Raw genomic sequence first — 21,693 nt, forward strand, 5'->3', positions numbered from 1 at the left:
TGAACACTAGAGTGTAGCCAACCCTGCGGGAGTGCACAGCTCAAGTAAAGCTCACACCCTTTAAGGGGGGGGGGTGGCGGAAGAAGAGAAATGTGAGGACGCCAGGGGGTGGGAAAAGGGAAAGAAATAAGATTTGGCAAAAAAAATCAGAGTGAAAGAAATAAAGGCAGGACTCGTAAGGGCCCAAACAGGCAAAAGGGAAGATATTTAAGTAGGCTATTTATCCTTGGGCCTTGTAGCTGTTGTTGAGCCTCCCTCTCCCCCTGCTTGCCTGCATGGCCCTCGCCAGGCTAGCCTCTTATATAAAGCCTCTCATTGTGACGTAGGGCTGGCAAGCACATCCCCACCAGACAACCGAGATTATAATAGAGGATGCTGGCTAGGAGAGGGAGAGAGAGGAGAGAGAAGAGGGAAGGAAGGAGGAAGGCCACTCACTACCCCACCCCCAGCACAAAACATTAAGCTTATGGAACACCAACCGGGCACTGCAAAGGCCAAATTGCAGAGTGGCCGTGAAAGGAGAGAGGACAGAGCAAAATCATCAAAGGCTTGGGGCCCTGAGAAAGGGGAGAGAAAGACTCTCCCACTCCTCTCCTTCAACCAGACCAGCAACACCAAATAAAAACCAGCCAGAAAACAAAATGGTTCAGCAGCACAGTGCAGCAGCCTCCATCTCTGAGTGTTCCTCTAGGGGATCAGCAGGAGTGTGTTGGTGTTTGGATTTATTCTATGTTCTAGTTGGAGTTTTTTTTTTAAACAATCTTCATACATTTATCTTCAAAGATAAAATTTTAAACAACTTGAAATCTGAGGGGAGTTGGAACATGATGAAATCTCAAAAGAAACTTCAGGGTTGTCTTGGCTTCGAACTTGATTCCCTCCACACACACACACACACACACACACACATCCACTGCTGAACTTAAATTTTCAGATTAAAGCACCTCATGAATTTGACTTTTTTTTTTATTCAGTCACCTTCACAAACACAGCATTTATTTTGCTTAAATCGTTTTTTTTTTAAATCTTCAACCAAACACTTGAATTATTCCCCCACTTTCCCCCCTCCCCTCCACCCCTTTCTTTCCCAAGCCACTTTAGAAAGCACCACAAGTTAAATGTATTTTCTACTCTAGGCAAACATTGAAGAGAGATGGGGGGGTGGGGAGAGAAGAAGAGGAGGGGGTGGAAATGTGTCTTTTCACCAGCCATTAAAGAAAAAGTAAAACTCCAAGCCACAGCTCTTGCAAAACAAGAAATCCCCTGCAGCTTTCATTATTTCTTTTTTGCTTGCTTTGCTCCACTTAAAAAATAAACTGCTTGGGGAAGGGACTCAGATCTTGTTTTTTTTTTAAAAAAAAACACAAAACAAAAGACAAGAATTATTATTTTTTTTCTCCTTCAGATTCCAACCACGTCCTTCTGAAGTTTTTTTTTTGGTTGTTTTGCTGATTTTTCTTTTCCTTTCCCCTGACTGGAAAAACAAAACGACTTTTCACATTTATAAATCTTTGTTTTATAAAAATGTTCCTTTTTTTTTTAAAAAAAATGCTCCATTTTGGAGGAAGGGGGGATGAGAGGGTGGGGGGGGGGGGGAAAGAGAGGGAGGGAGAAGAAATACCATCAGGTTTTGTTTCTTTTTTTTTGTTTTTTAAAAAAATATATATATTTTAAAAATATAAAATGGTTCCCATCTTAAAGTCTCTTTTATTTCGGAGGATAGAAAAAAAAACAACCACACTCAACACACAAAAAAAAATCTTACCACCGGGTTTGAGTTGGCCGAACTCGCCATGTGGAAACGGAGGAGAATTTAAATGAAATATCCAGATGAGGTGGGGTTTTTTTTTTTGTCAAGAAAAAGGCTTTTTTTTTTTCCTTATATTTAAACAAAAATAAAGATGCTATACATATATATTTTTTTGGCGGTGCTGCCTGGAGCGGGCTTGGGAAAGCCGTCCGTCCTCTTCCAGCGAGCGCTTATATACTGCCGAATGGAGCTTCAATTGCCGCTATAGGGAGGGTCGCGCAAATGAGGCGTTGCGTCAGCGCTCTCTCCCCTCCCCCATCGCCACTACCACTACCAGCAACAGCAGCAGACCGATGTCGCGAGAATAAGGCGGGAGAAGAGGCGGGGAGGGAAGAGACATCCGGGCCTCTCCGCCCGCCTCCGCTGAGGCATGTAGGGAGTTGTAGTCTTTCACGGCCTTTCGCCTGGCGGCCGCCCACCACCACCCCCCCCCCCCCCCCCCCGGGGTGCAATGGAAGCTAAGAAGAGGAGTCGTATCGGACTCTTGTTTCCCCCCCCCCCCCACCCCCCGCCGCAGAATTGCTGCCAGCCCTGTTGAGTTGTCCCAGCGCTATTTTTTTTTGCTTTTGGTTACCGGGATCTGGAGGAGTGTTCTCCAAGAGCATAGGCGCAAAATATGGAGTTAGGAAGGTGAAAGCTGGACAAACCCAGCAGGCCCGGCAGCATCTGTGGAGTGAGGAAACTGAGTTAAAGCTTCAAGTCCAATTGGACTGTTAGGAAACATGAAAGCAAAATGCTGCAGATGCTGGAGATCTGAAATAAACAAAACAGAAAGTTATGGAAAAGCCCAACAGGCCTGGCAGCACCTGTGGAAAAAGAAAAAAAAACCCAGAATTAATGCTTCGAGTCCAAAAGGACTCTCCTTAGGAACCGATAAGATGTGACTATATAAAATGTTGAATGGACTGGTGGGAATCGACAGAAACACGCACCTGTTGTCCTCCGCCAACGACAAAACACGAGGCAGCCATCCACACAAACTACAAAGACCATTTGTTTCCAAGACAGTGAATCAACAATCTTTGTCCCCGAGGACAATCCCACAATGGAACAAGCTGCCAAAGGAAATAATCACATCCCCATCACTTGAAATCTTCAAGACCCGTCTTTCGAGGGTTTCCATTTATCAGTTTTTCAGTACCATGACTACCAGGCGTCAGAAAGTCCTGCCTGGTTCAGCTGGCACTAGCCAGAATGTTGACGAAATGCAGAGGTTAGCCTGTGAACCAAAGCAGAAGCAGAAGGCAAAGAATAAAGGGTCCTAACAGCGTTGTGGGTGTAGCTGCACCACAGGGATTGCAGCGGTTCAAGAAGGCAGCTCACCACCACCTCGAGGGCAACTAGGGATGGGCAGTAAAAAAATGTTAGCCGAGCCACATCCCATGAAAGAATTAAAAAAAAGTCGTGTGGCGCTGTGGGTAGCAACCTCTGAGCCAGAAGCTCCGGGTTCGCATCCGTTTCGAGGACTTGGTGACTGTGGAACGTGCGCTCGTAATGCGATCAAGCAAGTTGATTGTCAATGTGCAAATCCTTCCAATGCACCCATGGCACATGATAAGAATGGGAGAGCCTCCTGGTCAGCCACACTTGGTGTGGAGTGGTGTCCCTTAAGCTATAGCTTCTAGTTTCAGGCTAGCAATCTGTCCCAGGGAAAACAAGCTAACGGAAGCATGAGCTTCATCTGTCTCAGGTGCCTCTAGATGTGGAAGTCTTGAAATAATAATAAAAAATGCTGGAAATATTCAGCTAAAAAAAGGTTGCTGCAAGACATACTGATTTCCATCTTCCACAGTATTTTGCTTTTGGATTAAAGGAAAACAAGACTTGCATTTATATCACGCTTTTCAAATTCATGCACAGCTAACTTCCACAAACAACAGTGATAAAGACCAAATAATCTATGTTGGTTGAGGGATAAATATTTACCAGGACACCAGGGAGAACCCCCCCAACCCCAATCCCCTGCTATTCTTCAAAATGTCAGTCATGGGATTTTTACACCTACCCAAGCAGGCAGATGAGGGGCACAGTTTAACATCTCTGCTGAAAGACAGCACCTCTACCAATACAATCTCTCTTTGGTGCTGCACTGGAATATCAAGCCTTGAGTTTTGTATTCAAATCCTGGAGTGGGACTTGAACCCAAAACCTTGTAATTCAGAGGTAAGTGTACTCCCAACTGAGCCAGGGCTGACACTCACCAGAAGGTAAAAGGGGATTTGGGCACAGGAATCAACTCAACCAGACCTTTCTGGCATTTATGCACGTTATCAATCTCCTCTCATTCCTCTAACGTTAGAAAGAAAATAAATACTTGCTTTTGAATAAAAATACTTGAAATGAGAACATTTGCAGAGCTATGGATAGTGGGACTAATGGATAGCACGGTCACAATGAGTTGAATGGCCACCTTCTCTGCTATATCATCTCTATGATTCTATATTGTGCATTTCAGGGCATGTGGGCATGATTGGTAAGACCAACATTTATTGCCCATCCTTGACTGAGAATGTGGAGCTGAGCCCCCTTCTTGAACTGCTGTGGTTCACATGATGTCAGTTCTACCACAGTGCTATTAGGGAGGGAGTTCCAGGTTTTTGACCCAGCAACTTTGAAGGAATGGCAATATATTTCCAAGAAAGGATGTTGAGTGGCTTGGGGGGGAAATTGCAGGTGCTGGTGTTCCCATGTGTCTGCTGCCATTGTCCTTCTACGTGGTAGAGGTCACGAGTTTGGAAGGTGCTGTCGAAGGAGCCTTGGTGAGTTGCTGCAGTGCATCTTGTCAAGGGTACACACTGCTGCCACTGAGCATTGGTAGAGGGATTAAATGTTGAAGTTGATGAATGGTTTGCCAATCAAACGGGCTGCTTTGTACTGGATGGTGTTGAGCTTCTTGACTGTTGTGGGAGCTGCATTCATCCAGGCAAGTGGAGAGTGTTCTATTATACTCCTGACTTGTGCCTTTTGGATGGTGGACAGGCTTTGGGGAGGCAGGAGGTGAATTCTCAACCTCTGACCTGCTCTTGTAGCCACGGTATTTATAGGGCTGGTCCAGTTCAGTTTCCAGTCAATGGTAACACCTAGGATGTTGATAGTGGGGAATTCAGCAATAGTAATGCCTTTGAGTGTCAAGGGGTGATGGTTAGACTCTCTCTTGTTGGAGATGGCCATTGTCTGGCACTTGTGTGGTGTGAATGTTAATTGCCGCTTACCTGAATGCTGCAGGTATGGACTGCTTCATTGTCTGAGGAGTCACAAATGGTATTGAACACTGTGCAATAAGCAGTGAACATCCTACTTCTGACCGTATGATGGAGGGAAGGTCATTGATGAAGCAGCTGAAAATGGTTGTGCTGAGGACACTACCCTGAGGAACTATTACAGTCTTGTCCTGGGGCTGAGATGATTGACCTCCAACAAACACAAGCATTTTATTCTGTGCTAGGTATGAGTCCAGTCAAGTGGAGAGTTATCCCCTGGATTTGCATTGACTTCAATTTTGCTAGGGGTCCTTGATGCTACACTTGGTCAAATGCTGCCTTGATGTCAAGGGCGCAGTCACTCTCACCTCATCTCAGGGTGCCCTAAAGCACTTTACAGCCAATGAATTACTTTTGAAGCATAGTCACTGTTGGAAAGTAAGAAGACAATTTTGTAGACAGCGCAAACAGCAATATGAGAATGATGTTGATTGAGGGATATATATTAGCCAAGACACCAGGGATAACTCCCTTCTTTGAAATAATACCATGGGATCTTTTAGATCCATCTCAGCAAGGACAGACAGTGGGCTAACTTTAACAGCTTATCTTAAAGGTAGAAGCTCTAACAGTGCAGCACTCCCGCAGCACTGTAATGGAATGTCAGACTGGATTTTTGTGCTCAGATCTCTGGAGTAGGACTGGAACCTATAACCTTCTGATTCAGAAGCAAGTATGCTACCAACTGAGCCACAGCCAACATAGCATAATAATGCCCAACTGAATTGCCTTTATTCTTTTTACCTTTCTGTGCTTGTATAATTTCTTAAACACATTCAGGATAGTATTCCAGGCACAGAGTAGCCAAATGAAAGGTAGATGGTGGAATAAAACTAAGCTCTCAATAAGGAGCTTTGCCCCAGCGTTTGGAAATTCTTTAGTGACTATGCTTCACTGATACATTATTTCGTCTCTCCACCCCCACCTCGAGCTGGTAATGATTGTTGTTAACAGTGCTTGTTGGTTCCATTACATGGCAGCCTCTTACTGTTTGCTACTGTCCACATTCATCAAGAACACTAACAAAAGGTAACTGACAACTTCAAAATAAAAACATGTCCCCTAAGGGCCTGGTCAAGCCTTGGAATGGAGTGCAGAGGAGATTTACCAGCATAAGAGACACTATTATGAAAAGATCAGAGGAGCTGGATTATTCTTAGAGCAGAGGGTAAGCAGAGATTTGATTAGAGGTGTTCAGGAATCCTGCGGTGGAATTCGCAGGAATCCTGTGACAAGTAACTCACCTCCTGATTCCCCAAAGCCTGGCTACAAGCCACAAGTCAGGAGTGTGATAGAATACTCTCCACTTGCCTGGATGGGTGCAGCTCCAACAACGCTCAAGAAGCTCCATACCATCCAGTACAAAGCATCCTGCTTGATTGGCAGGATCCACAAAAATTCACTCCCTCCACCATCAACACACAGCAGCAGCAGTGTGTACCATCTACAAGATCCACTGCAGGGATTCACCAAGGCTCCTTAGGCAGCACCTTCCAAACCCACAACCGCTACCATCTAGAAGGACAAGGGCAGAAGACACATGGGAACACCATCACCTGGAAGTTCCCCTCCAAGTCACTCACCATCCTGACTTGGAAATATATCGCCGTTCCTTCAGTGTCGCTGAGTCAAAATCCTGGAACTCCCTTCCTAACAGCACCATGTGTGGGTGTACCCACACCACATGGACTGCAGCTGTTCAAAAAGGCAGCTCACCACCACCTTCTCAAGGACATCTAGGGATGGGCAATAAATGCTGGCCTAGCCAGCAAAGCCCACATCCTGTAAAATAGATTTAAAAAAACACTAAGAGTTTTGACAAAGAGAGAAACGGTAGGAAGGGCAGTAACCAAAGAAGACAGGTTTAAAAGCAAAAACTATACATGCTTCAAATCTGGAATAAAACACTGGAAATAGCAGCAATAACCATAAAAACAGAAAATGCTCAGCAGGTCTGGCAGCATCTGTGGAGAGAAGCAGGGCAGTTCCAATGAAAGCTCATTAACCCAACATTGGTTTCTCTCTGTACAGGTGCTTCCTGAGTATTTCCAGCACTTTATGTTTTTAATTTCTGATTTCCAGCATCGGCAGTATTCTGCTTTGAATACTTAGGAGCATCTGTGGAGAGAGAAACAGTTCATATATCAGGTTGATGATGTTTCAAACTTTAATTCTTTTAATTAAATTAAAGTTGCTGAGTCCCACAGGCTGGTCTCTCATCAGAGACCAAGAGAGATGACTGAAGGTGAGTTTAACCTGAAGGTCACCACACCTCAGGCAAATGGATTACCTCAGCCAGCCTAAGAATTGAACCCACACTATTGGCAGTGCTCCACATCACAAAGCAGCCATTCAGCCAACTGAGCTGGATAATGAATGTATTAGCAAAGAGCAGGTGAATGAAATGGGTGTCAGTGTTCACTGCCAGAGGGCCATGAATCTTTGGAATTCTCTACTCCAGAGGGCAGTGAAGGCTGGGCATTCAATATATTCAAGGCTGATTTCGCCAGATTGTTGAACTCTAGGGAGTCATGAGTTATGGGGGTGGGGTCAGACGGGAAAGGGAGGTAAGGCCACGATCAGATCAGCCATGATCCTATTGAACTAATGAGCAGGCTTGAGGGGCCAAATGGTCTACTCTTGCTCATATTTCTTATGTTCTTGCTACTTTAATACAGGATGCAATGCTGGCAGGGTAAGAGGATTGAAAATTTGTTAACGTTTGTTTATATCTATGGGATGTGGGCTTTGCTGTTTGTATTCACTGGGCCTAAAGATGAAATAAAAACAAAAAACTATGGGAAACACTCAGCAGGTCAGGCAGATCTGGAGAGAGAGAAAGAGAGAGAGACAGAGTTAATGTTTCAGGTCAAAGGCCTTTCATCAGGATTCACAATGACTCAAATCTAAAGATGATACGTGGTAGTGGAAGGGCACTCACTTCCAAAAAACACTTACAGGTTAAGTACAAAATGAAGTATGTGCTGAGTCAAAGGAGGTAATCTGAGCAACCCAAAATGGGTGGGTTTGAGTGAGAAGTTTAAATTTTTTATATTCCCAATCTATCTTGAACTCACCCACTTCCAGAGTTAATTGAGGTGGGATGGAGAAGGGCTAGCCAATCCACTCCCAGTGAGCGAGTTGGTCATTAACAGTGTGTAAAGAGACTGCGTCCTTCCATTTGAACAAACTTTCTATTGAAACTCATGTTGGTCGGCCTCGGGGATCTCAGCAGTGAGAAGGGTGGGATCCAGAAGATGGGTGGCTTTACAGCATTGCCTGTGGCCTAGGAGGATCAGGAGCGTTTCCTCTAGGCCTGACAAACTATGCTGTAAACACCTCTCCCCGCCCACACCCGTGATCTGTCCAACAGCCACCGCGAGCGATCAGCCTCATGATCTCGTCCTACCCCCAACCATGGTTTGCCCCACTACAATCTCTCCCCTTCCCTCAACACTAGACCTCTTGAGGGCGATCACCCTTTGCCCCCTCACCCCTCCAATGTGGCCATGTGTTATAGGTTTACCTGCCTGATGGAGTGGGGCCTGTCAATCAGGCCAGCTCTTCAACTTAAACCTGGAAGAAAACCTTGTACTGTCTGACCTGCCATCTATAAATCTTTCCCCTATTCCAAACTCGTAGCCTCTGTGTCAGGTGCTTGTGCTCTCAATGTTGTGTGGGTTCAAGTCTGACCACTAGACTTAAATCTTTGAAAGTGGCAGGTCAGGTTAACAAAGTAGTTAATAAAGCATATGGGATCCTTGGCTTTATAAACAGAAGCATGGATGACAAAAGCAAGGAAGTTATGTTAAATCCATGTAAAACACTAGCTTGGCTGCAGCTGGAGCACTGTGTTCAGTTGTGGGCACTGTACTTTAGGAAGGAAGCAAAGCCTTTGGAGAGGGCACGGAAGGAATTTACTAGAACATTTCCAGGCACGAGGGGGCTTTCATGTGGATAGACTGGAGAAACTGGGGTTGTTCTGCTTAGAGCAGAGAAGGCTAAGAGGAGATTTAATAGAGGATTTTAAAGTCATGAAGGGTTCAATTTGAGTTAATAAACAGAAACTGTTTCCAATAGCTGAAGGATCGATAACCAGGGGTCTCAGAAGAATCAGAATGAAACACAGCCAGTGGTTAGGATTTGGAATGCGATGGCTAATAGGGTGACAGAAACAAATTCAATAGCAGCTTTTGCAAAGGAATTGGGTAAATGCTTGAAGAAGAAAAACATTGTAGGGACATGGGGAAAGAACAATGAAGTGGAACTAACTGGAAAGGGCTGGCGCAGAATCAATGGTCCAAATGGCCTTCTGTGCTGTGGTATTCTGTGATTAAAAGGAGTACTATATTTTCAGAGGTTTTATATATTTGAGGATGAGCAGCAGAGGTATTTTGACTATGGTTGCCAACTCTGGTTGGGCATATTCCTGGAGATTTCATCATGACTTTCAACAACCTCCACCCAATAAAACAGCCCTTTCGTCCCATCAACCAGATTTTTTTAAACAAAAAGTTAATAAATGAAAACGTTCAGAGGGAAGTTATAAAACAATGTCTTACTGCATTGATCTTTCTCCTGAGTTGCTCGCTCAAGAGCCCTAGAGATTAATTGATCCTTTCTGGAGGTTCTGAGACAATTAAGGCAGGCAGCTCTAATCCTGGTCAACATTTATCTCCCAACCATCATGACTAAAACATATTGTCTGGTTGTTCATTTTCAGAAAACAGGTTGGCTGCCAAACACTGACCACACTTGTAATCCATCACTTGTAAGGTCTTTCAGGATGTTCTAAGGATATGGAGGTAGGTAATAAGCCATAGTCCACGAGGGACTGTGGGCATCTCTCTCTATTTAGTTGGTTCCATAGCATGGGGCAGTCAAGGGAGCAGATCCCAAGTTTACCTCAGCCAGAACAAGAATCGAACCAGCACTGTTGGTGTTTTTCTGAACCATGCACTAGCCATCTAACCAACTGAACTAACCGTCCCCCTTCAGGGATGTGACAAATATATAAATTCAAACTCTTTTCTTCTTAAAGTTCTTTTGATTTTTGCCCAGAAGTAATCCATCACTTGTAAGAGGAGGATGTTTAACCCCTGATGGGGCGGGGAGTGGACGTGGGCTGGCGTGAAAATTCACACTGTCAGCTGGTGAGCCGGTTCCCAGGCTCCATCCAGTCCCTGGGCCAATTCCCTGGAGGTGGGTTAAGGTCGGCGGCAGGGGGTAGTCAGTAGGCTACCCACCCGTCAGATTCCACTAATTAATGGTCTATTATGGCCTAAAGTCAGAGACCGACTCGGATTTTCCAGTTGGCCTCCAGGTTCCTGAGGCATTGTGTAACAGTGTAACTGCCTGGAGGCAGCCTCCCAAGGGCACAAGGGCAGACCAGGGGGGCGGCAGGAGAGGCAGGTTTGGAGGTCCTTCTCTCTCTCTGCCTTCAGCTGCAGGCGGCCCTTTGATGGAGATTCCATTGCCCACCACCTGTAATGGCCCGATTTCTGAGGACTTTTTTTATTTTAGATCTTAAAAGCTGGAGAGAAGGCGCCTCTATCTTGGGGCGCCATCTCTCTCACTTAACTTGAAAAGCAACTGCTGCTGCTTCCGAGCTGGAGGGTCTCTTATTGGTCCTCCAGTTTCAAGAGCCTGCTCGTTGTCTTTAATTGAATGGCCAGCCTACCCTCTGGCCAGTAATTGGCCAATTTAGAGACGATCACAAAGAGTGACTGCTCCTGACAAGTACGAGCTTCTGACCCCCATTTGAGCCTGACGGTGAAATTCAGAAGCCCTGAGGAAAAATCCTGCCCAAGGTCTTTTGGAATGTTCCAAGGACATGATAAAGTGCTTTATAAATTCAAGTTCCTTTCTGCCTAAAGTTCTTTCAACTTTGCCCAACATTGTGCCTTAACCTATATTCTCCTCTAGAAAAATAACAGCTACATTTCTCCCATTAGCCAGACTGAGATTACCAATTCAGCCCATGTTGTGAGCCCATGTCCAAACTCACATCAAGCAGGCTCCTTACCAGTTATGGGGATAAAGAAAGAAAGACTTGTATCTATATCGTGCCTTTCATGACCTTATGGCATCGCAAAGCACTTTGCAGCCAATGGACCTGCTGTAATGTAGGAAACTCAGTAGCCACATTGTGGACATTAACATTATGAGTGCCTGTTTGGTCAGACCAGTCTGTCTGTTCCAGAGTCAAGCTACTGTATCATACAGTCCTCCAGGAGATGGCTACTCTATGACACTCATATTTATTAAGGACTGTGAAATAAAAGAGAGGGGGAAGGTTTACCAGCAACCCAGGCTCCCCCTGCCCCCTCCTCCAATGTGCTACAGAAATTAACTGCAAGACGTCTTTTACAATTTTTTTTATGGTTTCCCACCCAAACTGACAGACTGCCGACCTGCTAACCGAGATCATGAGGGAGTGAGGAGTTGGAGATTGTTGCGGGGGGGGGTGGGAAGTTGGGGATCGAAGAAGGGTGGGGAATGGAAGATTGCAGTGGGTGCTGGGGAACTTGGAGATCTGGAACTCACTGCCTGAATGGGTGCTAGAAGCAGAAGCCTTCATTGCATTTACAGAATACTTAGATATGCACCTGAAATGGTGTAACCCACAAGGCTTTGGACCAAGAGTTGGAAAATGGGTTTAGACTGAATAGCTCTTTTTCAGCCGACAAAGACAAGATGGACCAAATAGCCTTGTTTTGTGCCACAAATTTTATATTTTCTCCCTAAGCTTCTCTGCCTCTTTATCTCTCTCTCTCTCTCTCATCCTCTTAAGCTGCTACTTAACACTGAGCTCAATTGACCAAGCTTTCAATCACCTGTCCTAATATCTTCTCTTGCAGCTCAGTGTCAAAACTTTGTCTAATGATTCTCCTGTGAAGCACCTTGGGATAGTTTGCTACCTTAAAGGCGTTATATAACTGCAAAAGTTGTTGCTGTTACTAGGCTTATGGCCCCTCAAGCCTGCTCCGCTGTTCAATAAAATCATGGCTGATCTGCTGCCTTAACTCCATTTTCTCATCCTACCCTCACATTAATTTATTCCTTGAGATTCCCAAAAATCTGCAGTTTTGAATATATGCAATGACTGAACGTGCACAGCTCTCTGGTGTATAGACAGTCTTAGGCTGTTCAACCTTCATTGATTACATTCACAAGCAAGCACTTGCACTGCCTTTAAGTTAAGCCTTATTTACAACTTACCCAAACGCCCACATGAATCTGTTGCGCCAGGAGCTGAAGATAGCTGAAACCTCAGTAGTTTCGAGTATGCCTGGTGATGATACTGCACCTGTGGCACAAGACAGCAACTTTGTGGAACACAGACACTGTTGCAAATTCAGTGGACTACACAAATCAATCTCCGTAAGCAAAAGTATTCGCAATGCCACAAAGGATCTGTTATATTAACTGCAGAAGATATACCGATTCACGGAAATCACCCAACTTTACAGTCCAGCTAACAAGATTGTGAATAGAAAAGGAAGAACTTGCATTTATATGTTGTCTTTCACCTCAGGATGTCCCAATGTGCTGTACTGTCAATGAAGTATTTTTGAAAGGTAGTCACAGTTGTAATGTAGTGCAGCTGCAATAAGACACCCTTGCTCCTGTACGTGTCCTCTCACAATGAAGGCCAACATACCATTTGCCTTCTTAACTGCTTGCTGCACCTGCATGCTTGCTTTCAGTGATTGGTGTACAAGGACACCCAGGTCCCTTTGTACGTCAACATTTCCCAATCTATCACTATTTAAATAATACTCTGCCATTCTGTTTTACCTACCAAAGTGGATAACTTCACACTTATCCGCATTATACTGCATTTGCCATGTATTTTCCCACTAACTCAATTTGTCTAAATTACCTTCAAGCCTCTTTACATCCTCCTCATCGCTCACATTCCCACCTAGTTTTGTGTCATCAGCAAACTTGGAAATATTACATTTGGTTCCCCCATCCAAATCATTGATCTATATTGTGAATAGCTGGTGCCCAAGCACTGATCCCTGCGGTACCCCACTAGTCACCGCCTGCCATTCCGAAAAAGACCCATTTATTCCTGTCTGCTAACCAGTTCTCAATCCATGCCAATATATTACCCCCAATCCCATGTGCTTTAATTTTGCACACTAACCTCTTGTTTGGGACTTTATCAAAAGCTTTCCAAAAATCCAAAGACGCCACATCTACAGGTTCCCCCTTATCTATTCTGCTAGTTATGTCCTCAAAAAACTCCAGATTTCTCTTTCACAAACCCATGTTGACTTTGTCTAATCCCGTTGATATATTCCAAGTGTCCTGTTATCACATCATTTATAATAGACTTTAGCATTTTCGCCACCACTGATGTTAGGCTAACCGGTCTGTGATTCCCTGTTTTTTCCCTCCCTCCTTTTTTAAATAGTGGGGTTACGTTTGCCACCCTCCAACCTGCTGGGACCATTTCAGAATCTACAGAATTTTGGAAGATGGCAACCAATGCATCCACTGTTTCCAAGGTCACCACCTTTAGTACCCTGGGATGTAGATTATCAAGCCCTGGGGACTTATCAGCTTGCAGCCCCATTAATTTCCCCAGTGCTATTTTTTTAGTAATGCTAATTTCCTTCAATTCCTTTTTCTCACTAAACCATTGGTTCCCTAGTATTTCTGGGAAGCTATTTGTGTCTTCCTCCGTGAAGACAGAACCATAGTAGTTAGCCTAGACTACATGTTCAAGTCTCTGGTCTGGGGATTAAAGCCGCAACCTTCTCACTCAGAAGCAAGAATGCTACCAACTAAGCTATGGTCAAGATATAAGGCCAGAAAATGTGGAGGGTAGAGGTGAAGGAGCAAATACTTAATGACCTGCTGAATCTTATCCAAGAAAGCAGAGACCTTTTCTTCAATGTTATAGCCCACTCAGACCTCATACCCTCATTATATTAAAGTGAGTTCCAGAGCTTGGGCCCAGGCAGCTGAAGGCATAGGCAGAAATGGTGGAATGATTAAAATGGAGAATTTTCAAGAGGCCAAAGTTGGAGGGATGTAGAGATCTCAAAGGGATGTGGGGTTGCATGGAGGAGGTAACAGGGGTAAGGAGGTCTGAAGCCATGTAGGGATTTGAAAACAAGGAAGAGAATTTTAAAATTGTGGCATTGCTAGATTGGCTGCCGCACTTCCTACATTACAATCAAAAGCTCTTCGTTGGCTGTAAAGTGTTTTGGGACGTCCTGAGGTTGTGAAAGGTGCTTCTGTTTCCGGGACACACAGCCTCTTGCAGCTCATTTATTTTTAAACAGAGAATCAACTTCTCCTATTGAAGGGAATGCTTCCTCTAATTTCTGGGGCCAGAATTTTACATCCTGTGGGCAGCCGCACAGCCAACCCATCCGACCTTGAAATAGCGCGAGATGACATCAGATGAGCATCCCGACATCATCGCGCACTCACACGCTACCTCACTTGGTGGACACACGTGGCAGTCAGAAGCATGCCTGCCAACCACTAAGCAATTAAGCGGGCAACTAAACCCATTAAGGAGATAATAAAAAGCAATGTTTAGCAGCCTGTCCACTTTTACGGTCAGCAGATGGGCCAATTGTCCAGGCAGCCTTTACATTTTTGCTTAAACCTCGATCCAGGGCAGGATGAAATCTTCGTTGGGGGCTGTTTCTTTATGAGGGATGCTTTCATGTGCTTGATTGTGCTGCATGGATATATTTTGCAGCATTTTTTGCTTTGTTTATTGTGCGGAGGTCTGCAGCTCCCTGAGGCTCAGTCGAAGCGCTCACCAGCACCCGGGGTAACATCAGCGTCCACTCTCTTCCCGCTCCCACCGGCAGTGCTGAGCCTTTCTCAGCGCACGTTTCACGCTAGCTGGCTGTTAATTGGCCAGCCAGCATGAAACAAAGGTCAGGGGTCAATCGCGATTGACGAGCAAAAAATTCAGGCCTAGGTTTAATTAAGGCTTATACAGTATTTGGGTCATTTCTGGTTCTGGGATTGGATTCTAAGTTATGACATTTACTTTTGGCATCTCTGCCTTTCAGCATTTTAACAATCCCAATTGATTTTTTTTTCCTTCAATGAAAACAAATCTAGTTCTGCAAATCTCTCTTTGTATGTTGTTGATTTGTGGTTCTCAATTTTTTTCATCTGCAGCCCAACTTAGGCAGGGCAGGAGAAACCATGGGACGACCAACCGATCCTACCTCACCCACTTTTGCTCACCACCATAAAAAAAACCACTCCACCCTGCTTTCTTGCCCACATGTCTGTCCTTGGCTTGCTGCATTGTTCCAGTGAAGCCCAACGCAAACTGGAGGAACAGCACCTCATCTTCCGTCTAGGCACTTTACAGCCTTCCGGACTGAATATTGAATTCAACAACTTTAGATCTTGAACTCCCTCCTCCATCTCCACCCCCTTTCCGTTTCTTCCCCCTCCCTTTTGTTTTTTTCCAATAATTTATATAGATTTTTCTTTTCCCACCTATTTCCATTATTTTTAAATCTATACCTTTTATGCCCTGTTAGTCTTATTCCACCCCACCCCCCCACTAGAGCTGTACCTTGTGTGTCCTGCCATCCATTCTTAATTAGCACATTCTTTTAGATAATATCACCACCTTCAACACCTCTGTGTTCTTTTGTCTGTGACATCTTTTGATTATCTGCTCCTATTACTGCTTGCTTGTCCATACAACCACACCGCCCCCCCCCACTTCTCTCCCCCCCACCCCCCTCCTTAAACCAGCTTTTATTTCACCCCTCTCCTATTTTTACTTAGTTCTGTTGAAGGGTCATGAGGACTCGAAATGTCAACCTGGTTCTTCTCCGCCGATGCTGCCAGACCTGCTGAGTTTTTCCAAGTAATTCTGTTTTTGTTTTGGATTTCCAGCATCCGCAGTTTTTTGTTTTTATATATGCATGAGAGTTTAAATCAATCTCATTAACATCTGACCATGTGATCTCCTGGACATGTTTTGATCACCTGAGAGGATCAGAGCAGAATTTTCCAGAACACATTTTTCCTTTATTGGCCCTGTGTCGGGGTGGTGGTGGAGGAGGGGGTTCCATTTTTTGCCTCTCCCAGGAAATTGCATGGCTATGGGGAGGAGGTGAGGGATGAGGTGGGGGTGAGGCGGGGGGTGGGGGGTTGTTGATTAAGGTATAAAATGTCCAGTCATAATTCTCCACTATTATGAGTATGGGGCAGGCAGGCTTGATGGAGCAGCTGGTCTTCTTAGGCCCCTCATTTGTTACATATTTGTAACTAACTTGAAGTTTTAGGGATTTCAAAGAGGATTAACAAAATTAATCCAAGGCAAAGTGCGAACTAATAAAGAACAAGGAGAGACAATATAAATAGTACAATTCTAAATGGGGTGCAGGAGCAAAGAGACCTGGGGGTATTTATGCACAAATCGTGGAAAGTGGCAGAAAGTGATTAAAAAGGCATGTGGGATCCCTGGGCTTTGGCACCAGATGGTTAGAATACAAAAGCAAGGAGGTTATGATGAACCTTTATAAAATAGCAGTTTGGCCTCAAGTACAATATTGCTTCCAATTGTGAGCACTGCAGTTTAGGGAGAATGCGAAGGCTTTAGAGACGGTATAGAAAAGATTTACCAATAATGGTCCCAGGGGTGCGGAACTACAGTTAAGTGGATAGATTGGAGAAACGAGCTGTTGTCCTTAAAACAGAGAAGGTTGAAAGGAGATGTGATAGAGATGTTCAGAATCATGAGGGATCTAGACAGAGTGGATAAGGAGAAACTGTTCCCATTGGTAGTAGGGTCAAGAACCAGAGAACACAGGTTGAAAGTGATTGACAAAAGAGCCAAAGGCGATATGAGGGAAAAATGTTTCTACACAGTGAGTGTTATGATCTGTAATGAATTGCCTGAGAATGTGGTGGAGGCAGATTCAATCATGGCTTTCAAAGAGAAATTGGGTCAGCACCTGAAGAGAGAAAAGTTGCAGAACTAAGAGGGGGGTGCGGAATGGTCAGGGAAGTAGCCAAATTGCTCTTGCAGGTAGGTGGCTGACACGGGTTGAGTGGCCGGTCCTGTGCTGTAATCAGTCTATGATCCTATAATTATAAATCACGCATCTTAAGTACCTAGAGCTCCAGTAACAAAGCAATCAAATCAGAGGATGAAGGAAATCAGGCACAGACAAAGGTAATACTTGGAATATGTTGACAAAGATTATTCCTAAAATGGATAGTAAAATACATAGATTCTTTAGTGTGATGTTATTTAGCAAGTGTCATTCTGTGGCCTCAATACAACAACAACAGATTGCATTTTTACAGACCTTTAAAATATTGAAGTATCCCAAGATGCCAAATCACATAAAAAGATAATATAGTTCCTATAGATACCAAGGGATAATGGGGATAGCACAGGAAAATTGCATTGAAGTAGAAGATCAGCCATGATCTAGTGGCCTAATCACGCTCCTATTTCCTGTTTCTATGTTCCGATGAAGACAGAGAGGTAGGTGTTAAGGAACATCTTATGGGAGAAGAGAGAGATAGAGAGGCCAAGTGGTTTAGGGAGAGAATTCCAGAGCTTAGGGGCACATGCAGGCAGCTGAAGGTGAGACGATTAAAACTGGGAATGTGCAAGAGACCGGAGTGGACCAAAAAGGTGCAAGAAAGCCCAATAACAAGACTGAGAAGAGAATATTGATTCCTGGGTTATAGCAGCAGCTTTTCAGATGCAAAGTAAATTCTGTGGAAAAGTATCAGGAACTGATTCAAAGGTAAAGAACAGAAGTCCACTAGAAACTTTAATTTCAGAAAGATATTTAAGTAAGAATGGTCATTTTTAAATGTTTTTCCTTTTGAAAAGTGCAACAAAAATGGCAGATGAAAGTACTTTCAAAAAGTGTTTTGATTGCCTTTATTTCTGCTTCTTCTGTTGGTAGATTTTGCAGAGTGGTAGTGCCTAGAAATTTCCTAACCATCTCACTAAAAGCGAAAGGACCAACCTTTTCAAGTTAGAAAAATTAAGGACACTCTAGAATGTAACTGCTGAAATTCTAGGGAATGCAAGTTAGTGGAGAAGTTTCAAATTATACTGGCACTGGAAGGTTGCCCGATAGGGTTTCATGGAATCTTACAGAAGGAGGCCATTCAGCCCATCCAAATTAGTCCCACCCTACCCCACCCTGTTGTCTTCCCATAGCCCTGCAAGTTCTTCCTTTTCAAGTATGTATCCAATTCCTGTTTGAAAATGACTACAGGTGTTGAGTCTCCTCCGATTGTGCTTTCAAACAGTGTGTTCCAGATCATCGTAACTCACTGAGTAAAAGAAATTCTCCTTGCCTGGTCCTGTGGACAAATATCTTAGATCTGTGTCCTCTGTTAACAGGATCCAAGCTGGTTGGTCAAGCAGAAACCAAGGCACAGAGATTTTCTTTATTGAGACAGTTTAGTGACTTGTTCAGTCTCACAGCTCTCCTCCCACACAATCCAGTGTCCCAGCTATCCCCTATTTATTGACTCTTTTGAGAAACAAAATCAATAAATTAAACTAAAAATCAAAAAATCAAAGGAATCTGCTATTTATATGTGCTCAAAGGAAATTAATACCCATCACCTGTTTCTCTTTACCTTAACAATGTAATTGACATTAACAAACCTTAACAATAAAATTGTTAGGACATTGACATCCTCTAGTTACCTACCCTCCTGCCAGTGGAAATGGTTTCTTCCTTATTTACGCTTATCAAAACTCCTCAGATAAGACCATACGACGTAAGAGCAGAAATAGGCCAATCAACCCATTGGGTCTGCACCCCCAATCATTGAGATCATGGCTGATCTAATAATCCTCAACTCCACTCTCCTGCCTTGTCCCCATAACCCTTGATTCCCTCACTGATTAAAAATCTGTCTATCTCAGCCCTGAATATATTTAATGACCCAGCCTGTACAGCCCTCTGTGGTAAAGAATTCCACAGATTCACTACTCTCTGAGAGAAGAAATTCCTCCTCACCTCTGACTTAAATGTGTCTATTAAATCTCCCTTTAACCTTTGCTCTAAGTAGAACAATCCCAGTCTCTCCACATAAGAGAGATTCCCCATCTCTGGTACCATTCTACAAATTCTAGGGGATGAAGGATATTCTCCAAAGGGATTTTTCGATAAGAGCAGATGGAAAGAGACAGACACAATGAAATGTCAGACTCAATCTAAAGAGGATGTGCTTCTTGACACTGAAAAAAAGATCACTTTGAAATCTGATCCAATCAGTCCTTTCACATAAGGAATGAGTCCTGTTATTTTAGTCCCACTGTCTCCTAGTTTCAATATCTAATGCACTTAACATTTATACATAATTAATCACAGCTCAAGTCATTGAGGCTGTAAATATTGACTTCAAGTTATAAGCAATGGGAGTGTAACCAGATCTTGGCTGCAGCGTATAACTCCATCTCTGCATCTTTGTAAATTAATCCAAAACTGGGGCTCATCAATATAACATGTCACTAATAAACCCATTAAGGAATTCAGGAGAAACTTCTTTACCCAGAGAGTGGTTAGAATGTGGGACTTGCCACCACTAGGAGTGATTGAGGAGAATAGCATAGATGCCTCTGGAATGCACTGCCTGAAAGCAGATTCAGTAGAATTGGACAAATCCTTGAAGAGGAAAAAAGCAATCGCAGGGCTAAGGGGCAAGAAAAGGAGAGTTGGATTAATTGGACAGCTTGTTCAAAGAGCCAGCATAGGCACAAGGCCAAATGGCCTTCCTCTGTGCTGTATTACTCTCGGAGACATGGATCCGTTTTGGAGCTGGGATTGGAGGTGTTTGAAAGCTAAATGAGAGGCTGAGTAAATTGAATCTAAACTCTCTGGAGTTTAGAAGAATGAGAGGCGATCTTATTGAAACATAATTCGTTCTGAAAGAACTTGATAGGGAGACGCTGAGATTGTTTCCGCTGGTCTGGGAATCTAAAACGCATGGTCCCTAGATAAGAGACCAATTATTTAGGACTAAACTGAGGACAAATTACTTCACTCAACTGACTGTGAATCTTTGGAATTCTCTACCCCACAGGGTTGTGGATGTTCCATCGTTGAATATATTTAAGCACTGATAGGCAGATTTTTTGGGAGAAAAAAAATCAAGGAATCAAGGGATATGAGGAGTGGGCTTGAAGCCCATGATTGTATTAAATTGTAAACCAGGCTAGATCAGCCCTATGCTCTACTCATGCTCCCAGTCCTTGTGTTCTACAAAGTAGCCCCACAGGATGGCATGTAGGTTCCATTGCTTTATTCCACTTCCTGCCCATTTTTGCATAGGTGGGATTGTGGAGGCTGGTAGGGGGGTAACCTATCAGGCTCATTAAGAACCAAATTGAGGCCAGTTAAAGGAAATCAGACTCCAGGTTCCTACAGATGACGAGGAAGGCGGGGGTGGGCAGTTCAGGTGCCTGGTGGCTGACATCCAGCAGCACGTTGGCAGGAGAGAAGGGCGCTGTGTTCCAGCAGGCCGAGAGGCCTTCTTCTGCCTGCCTGATGCTGGAGCAGCCTTGGGCCACCCTGCAGGGGTGTTCCTGTCCCTGCAGAGATAAGCTGGCAGCTGAATCTGTTCCTTAATTAAAGATTTAAAAATAGTTGGAGACAGGACGCCTCCATTTTGAAGCACCCTCTCTCTTACTTTCCATTGCCATCTACTGCTCCTTTCAAACTTTCAATCTCTGATTGACTTTACAGCCCAGCCATTAATTGGAAGTTATGCTGATTCTTTATAAAGCTCTGGTTAGGCGACAACTAGAGTATCACGTCCAGTTCTGGTCACCATACTTTATGGTGAGTGAGGGTCCTTGAGAGGGGCTAGACGAGATTTACCATAATGGTTATAAGATGAAAAACTTCACCTACAAGGTTAGGTTGGAGAAGCTGGGATTATTCTCCTTGAAGCAGAGAATATTGAGGGGAGATTTGATAGAAGTGGACAAGATTATGACAGCTTTAGATAATATCGGCTAGGAAAAGCTGTCCCCATTAGCTAATGGTATAAAGACTAGGCAACTCAGATTTTGGTAGGAAATTTAGACAGTTAGACAGTTTAAGTAAGTTATATTTGTATTTGTGGGTGTTAGAAATGAGTTTTAGCTTTAATATTTAAGTTTCTTTTGTATTTCTGTATCTGTGTGTTAAGAAAAAGTCAAGTTGAGTTTTAGTTTCACTTTAAATGGCGAAACCTGGGTTCTGGTTTCATTTTTTAGTGGACTCAGCAGGCCTAAAGCTGTTTGAATGCCTGCATTTCTAATGAGTTTTATGACTCTTGGGGAGAAGTTAAAGTAACCACAAGAGTAGAAAAAAACTGTGCCGATGCCTAGTGACAAGGGTCCAGAGAGGCAGGCCCCTCCCCACACACACACACACACACACACACACACACACACACACACACACACTCAGAAAAAACTAGAAGAAGCAGCTTGGCTTCAGTTGGAAACAGTTCCAGCAGAAGCAGGTTTCCCCAAAGAATCTAAAGAATGAAGTCCCCAAATCCAGGGGAGTGGAACAGGAGAAAGTCCCAAGAAGCTCTTCTAGTCCAAGGAAGGACAGGAACCTGGAAAAGGTCCTGTTA

The 21,693-nt window shown here is 43.9% G+C and overlaps 1 protein-coding gene across 1 annotated transcript in view; it reads right to left on the reverse strand.

The window, feature by feature from the left end:
- Positions 1–2,010, reverse strand: part of gtf2a1 (general transcription factor IIA, 1) — a 58,029-nt gene extending 56,019 nt beyond the window's left edge. Inside the window, exon 1 of the mRNA XM_041213891.1 lies at positions 1,766–2,010. Within this exon, the coding sequence (XP_041069825.1) occupies positions 1,766–1,795 (30 nt within the window). The 5' untranslated portion in view covers positions 1,796–2,010. The remainder of the gene's footprint in view (positions 1–1,765) is intronic.
- Positions 2,011–21,693: the final 19,683 nt, after the last annotated feature.

The sequence above is a fragment of the Carcharodon carcharias genome, chromosome 20 (assembly GCF_017639515.1).
Source record: "Carcharodon carcharias isolate sCarCar2 chromosome 20, sCarCar2.pri, whole genome shotgun sequence".
Lineage (NCBI taxonomy): Eukaryota > Metazoa > Chordata > Chondrichthyes > Lamniformes > Lamnidae > Carcharodon > Carcharodon carcharias.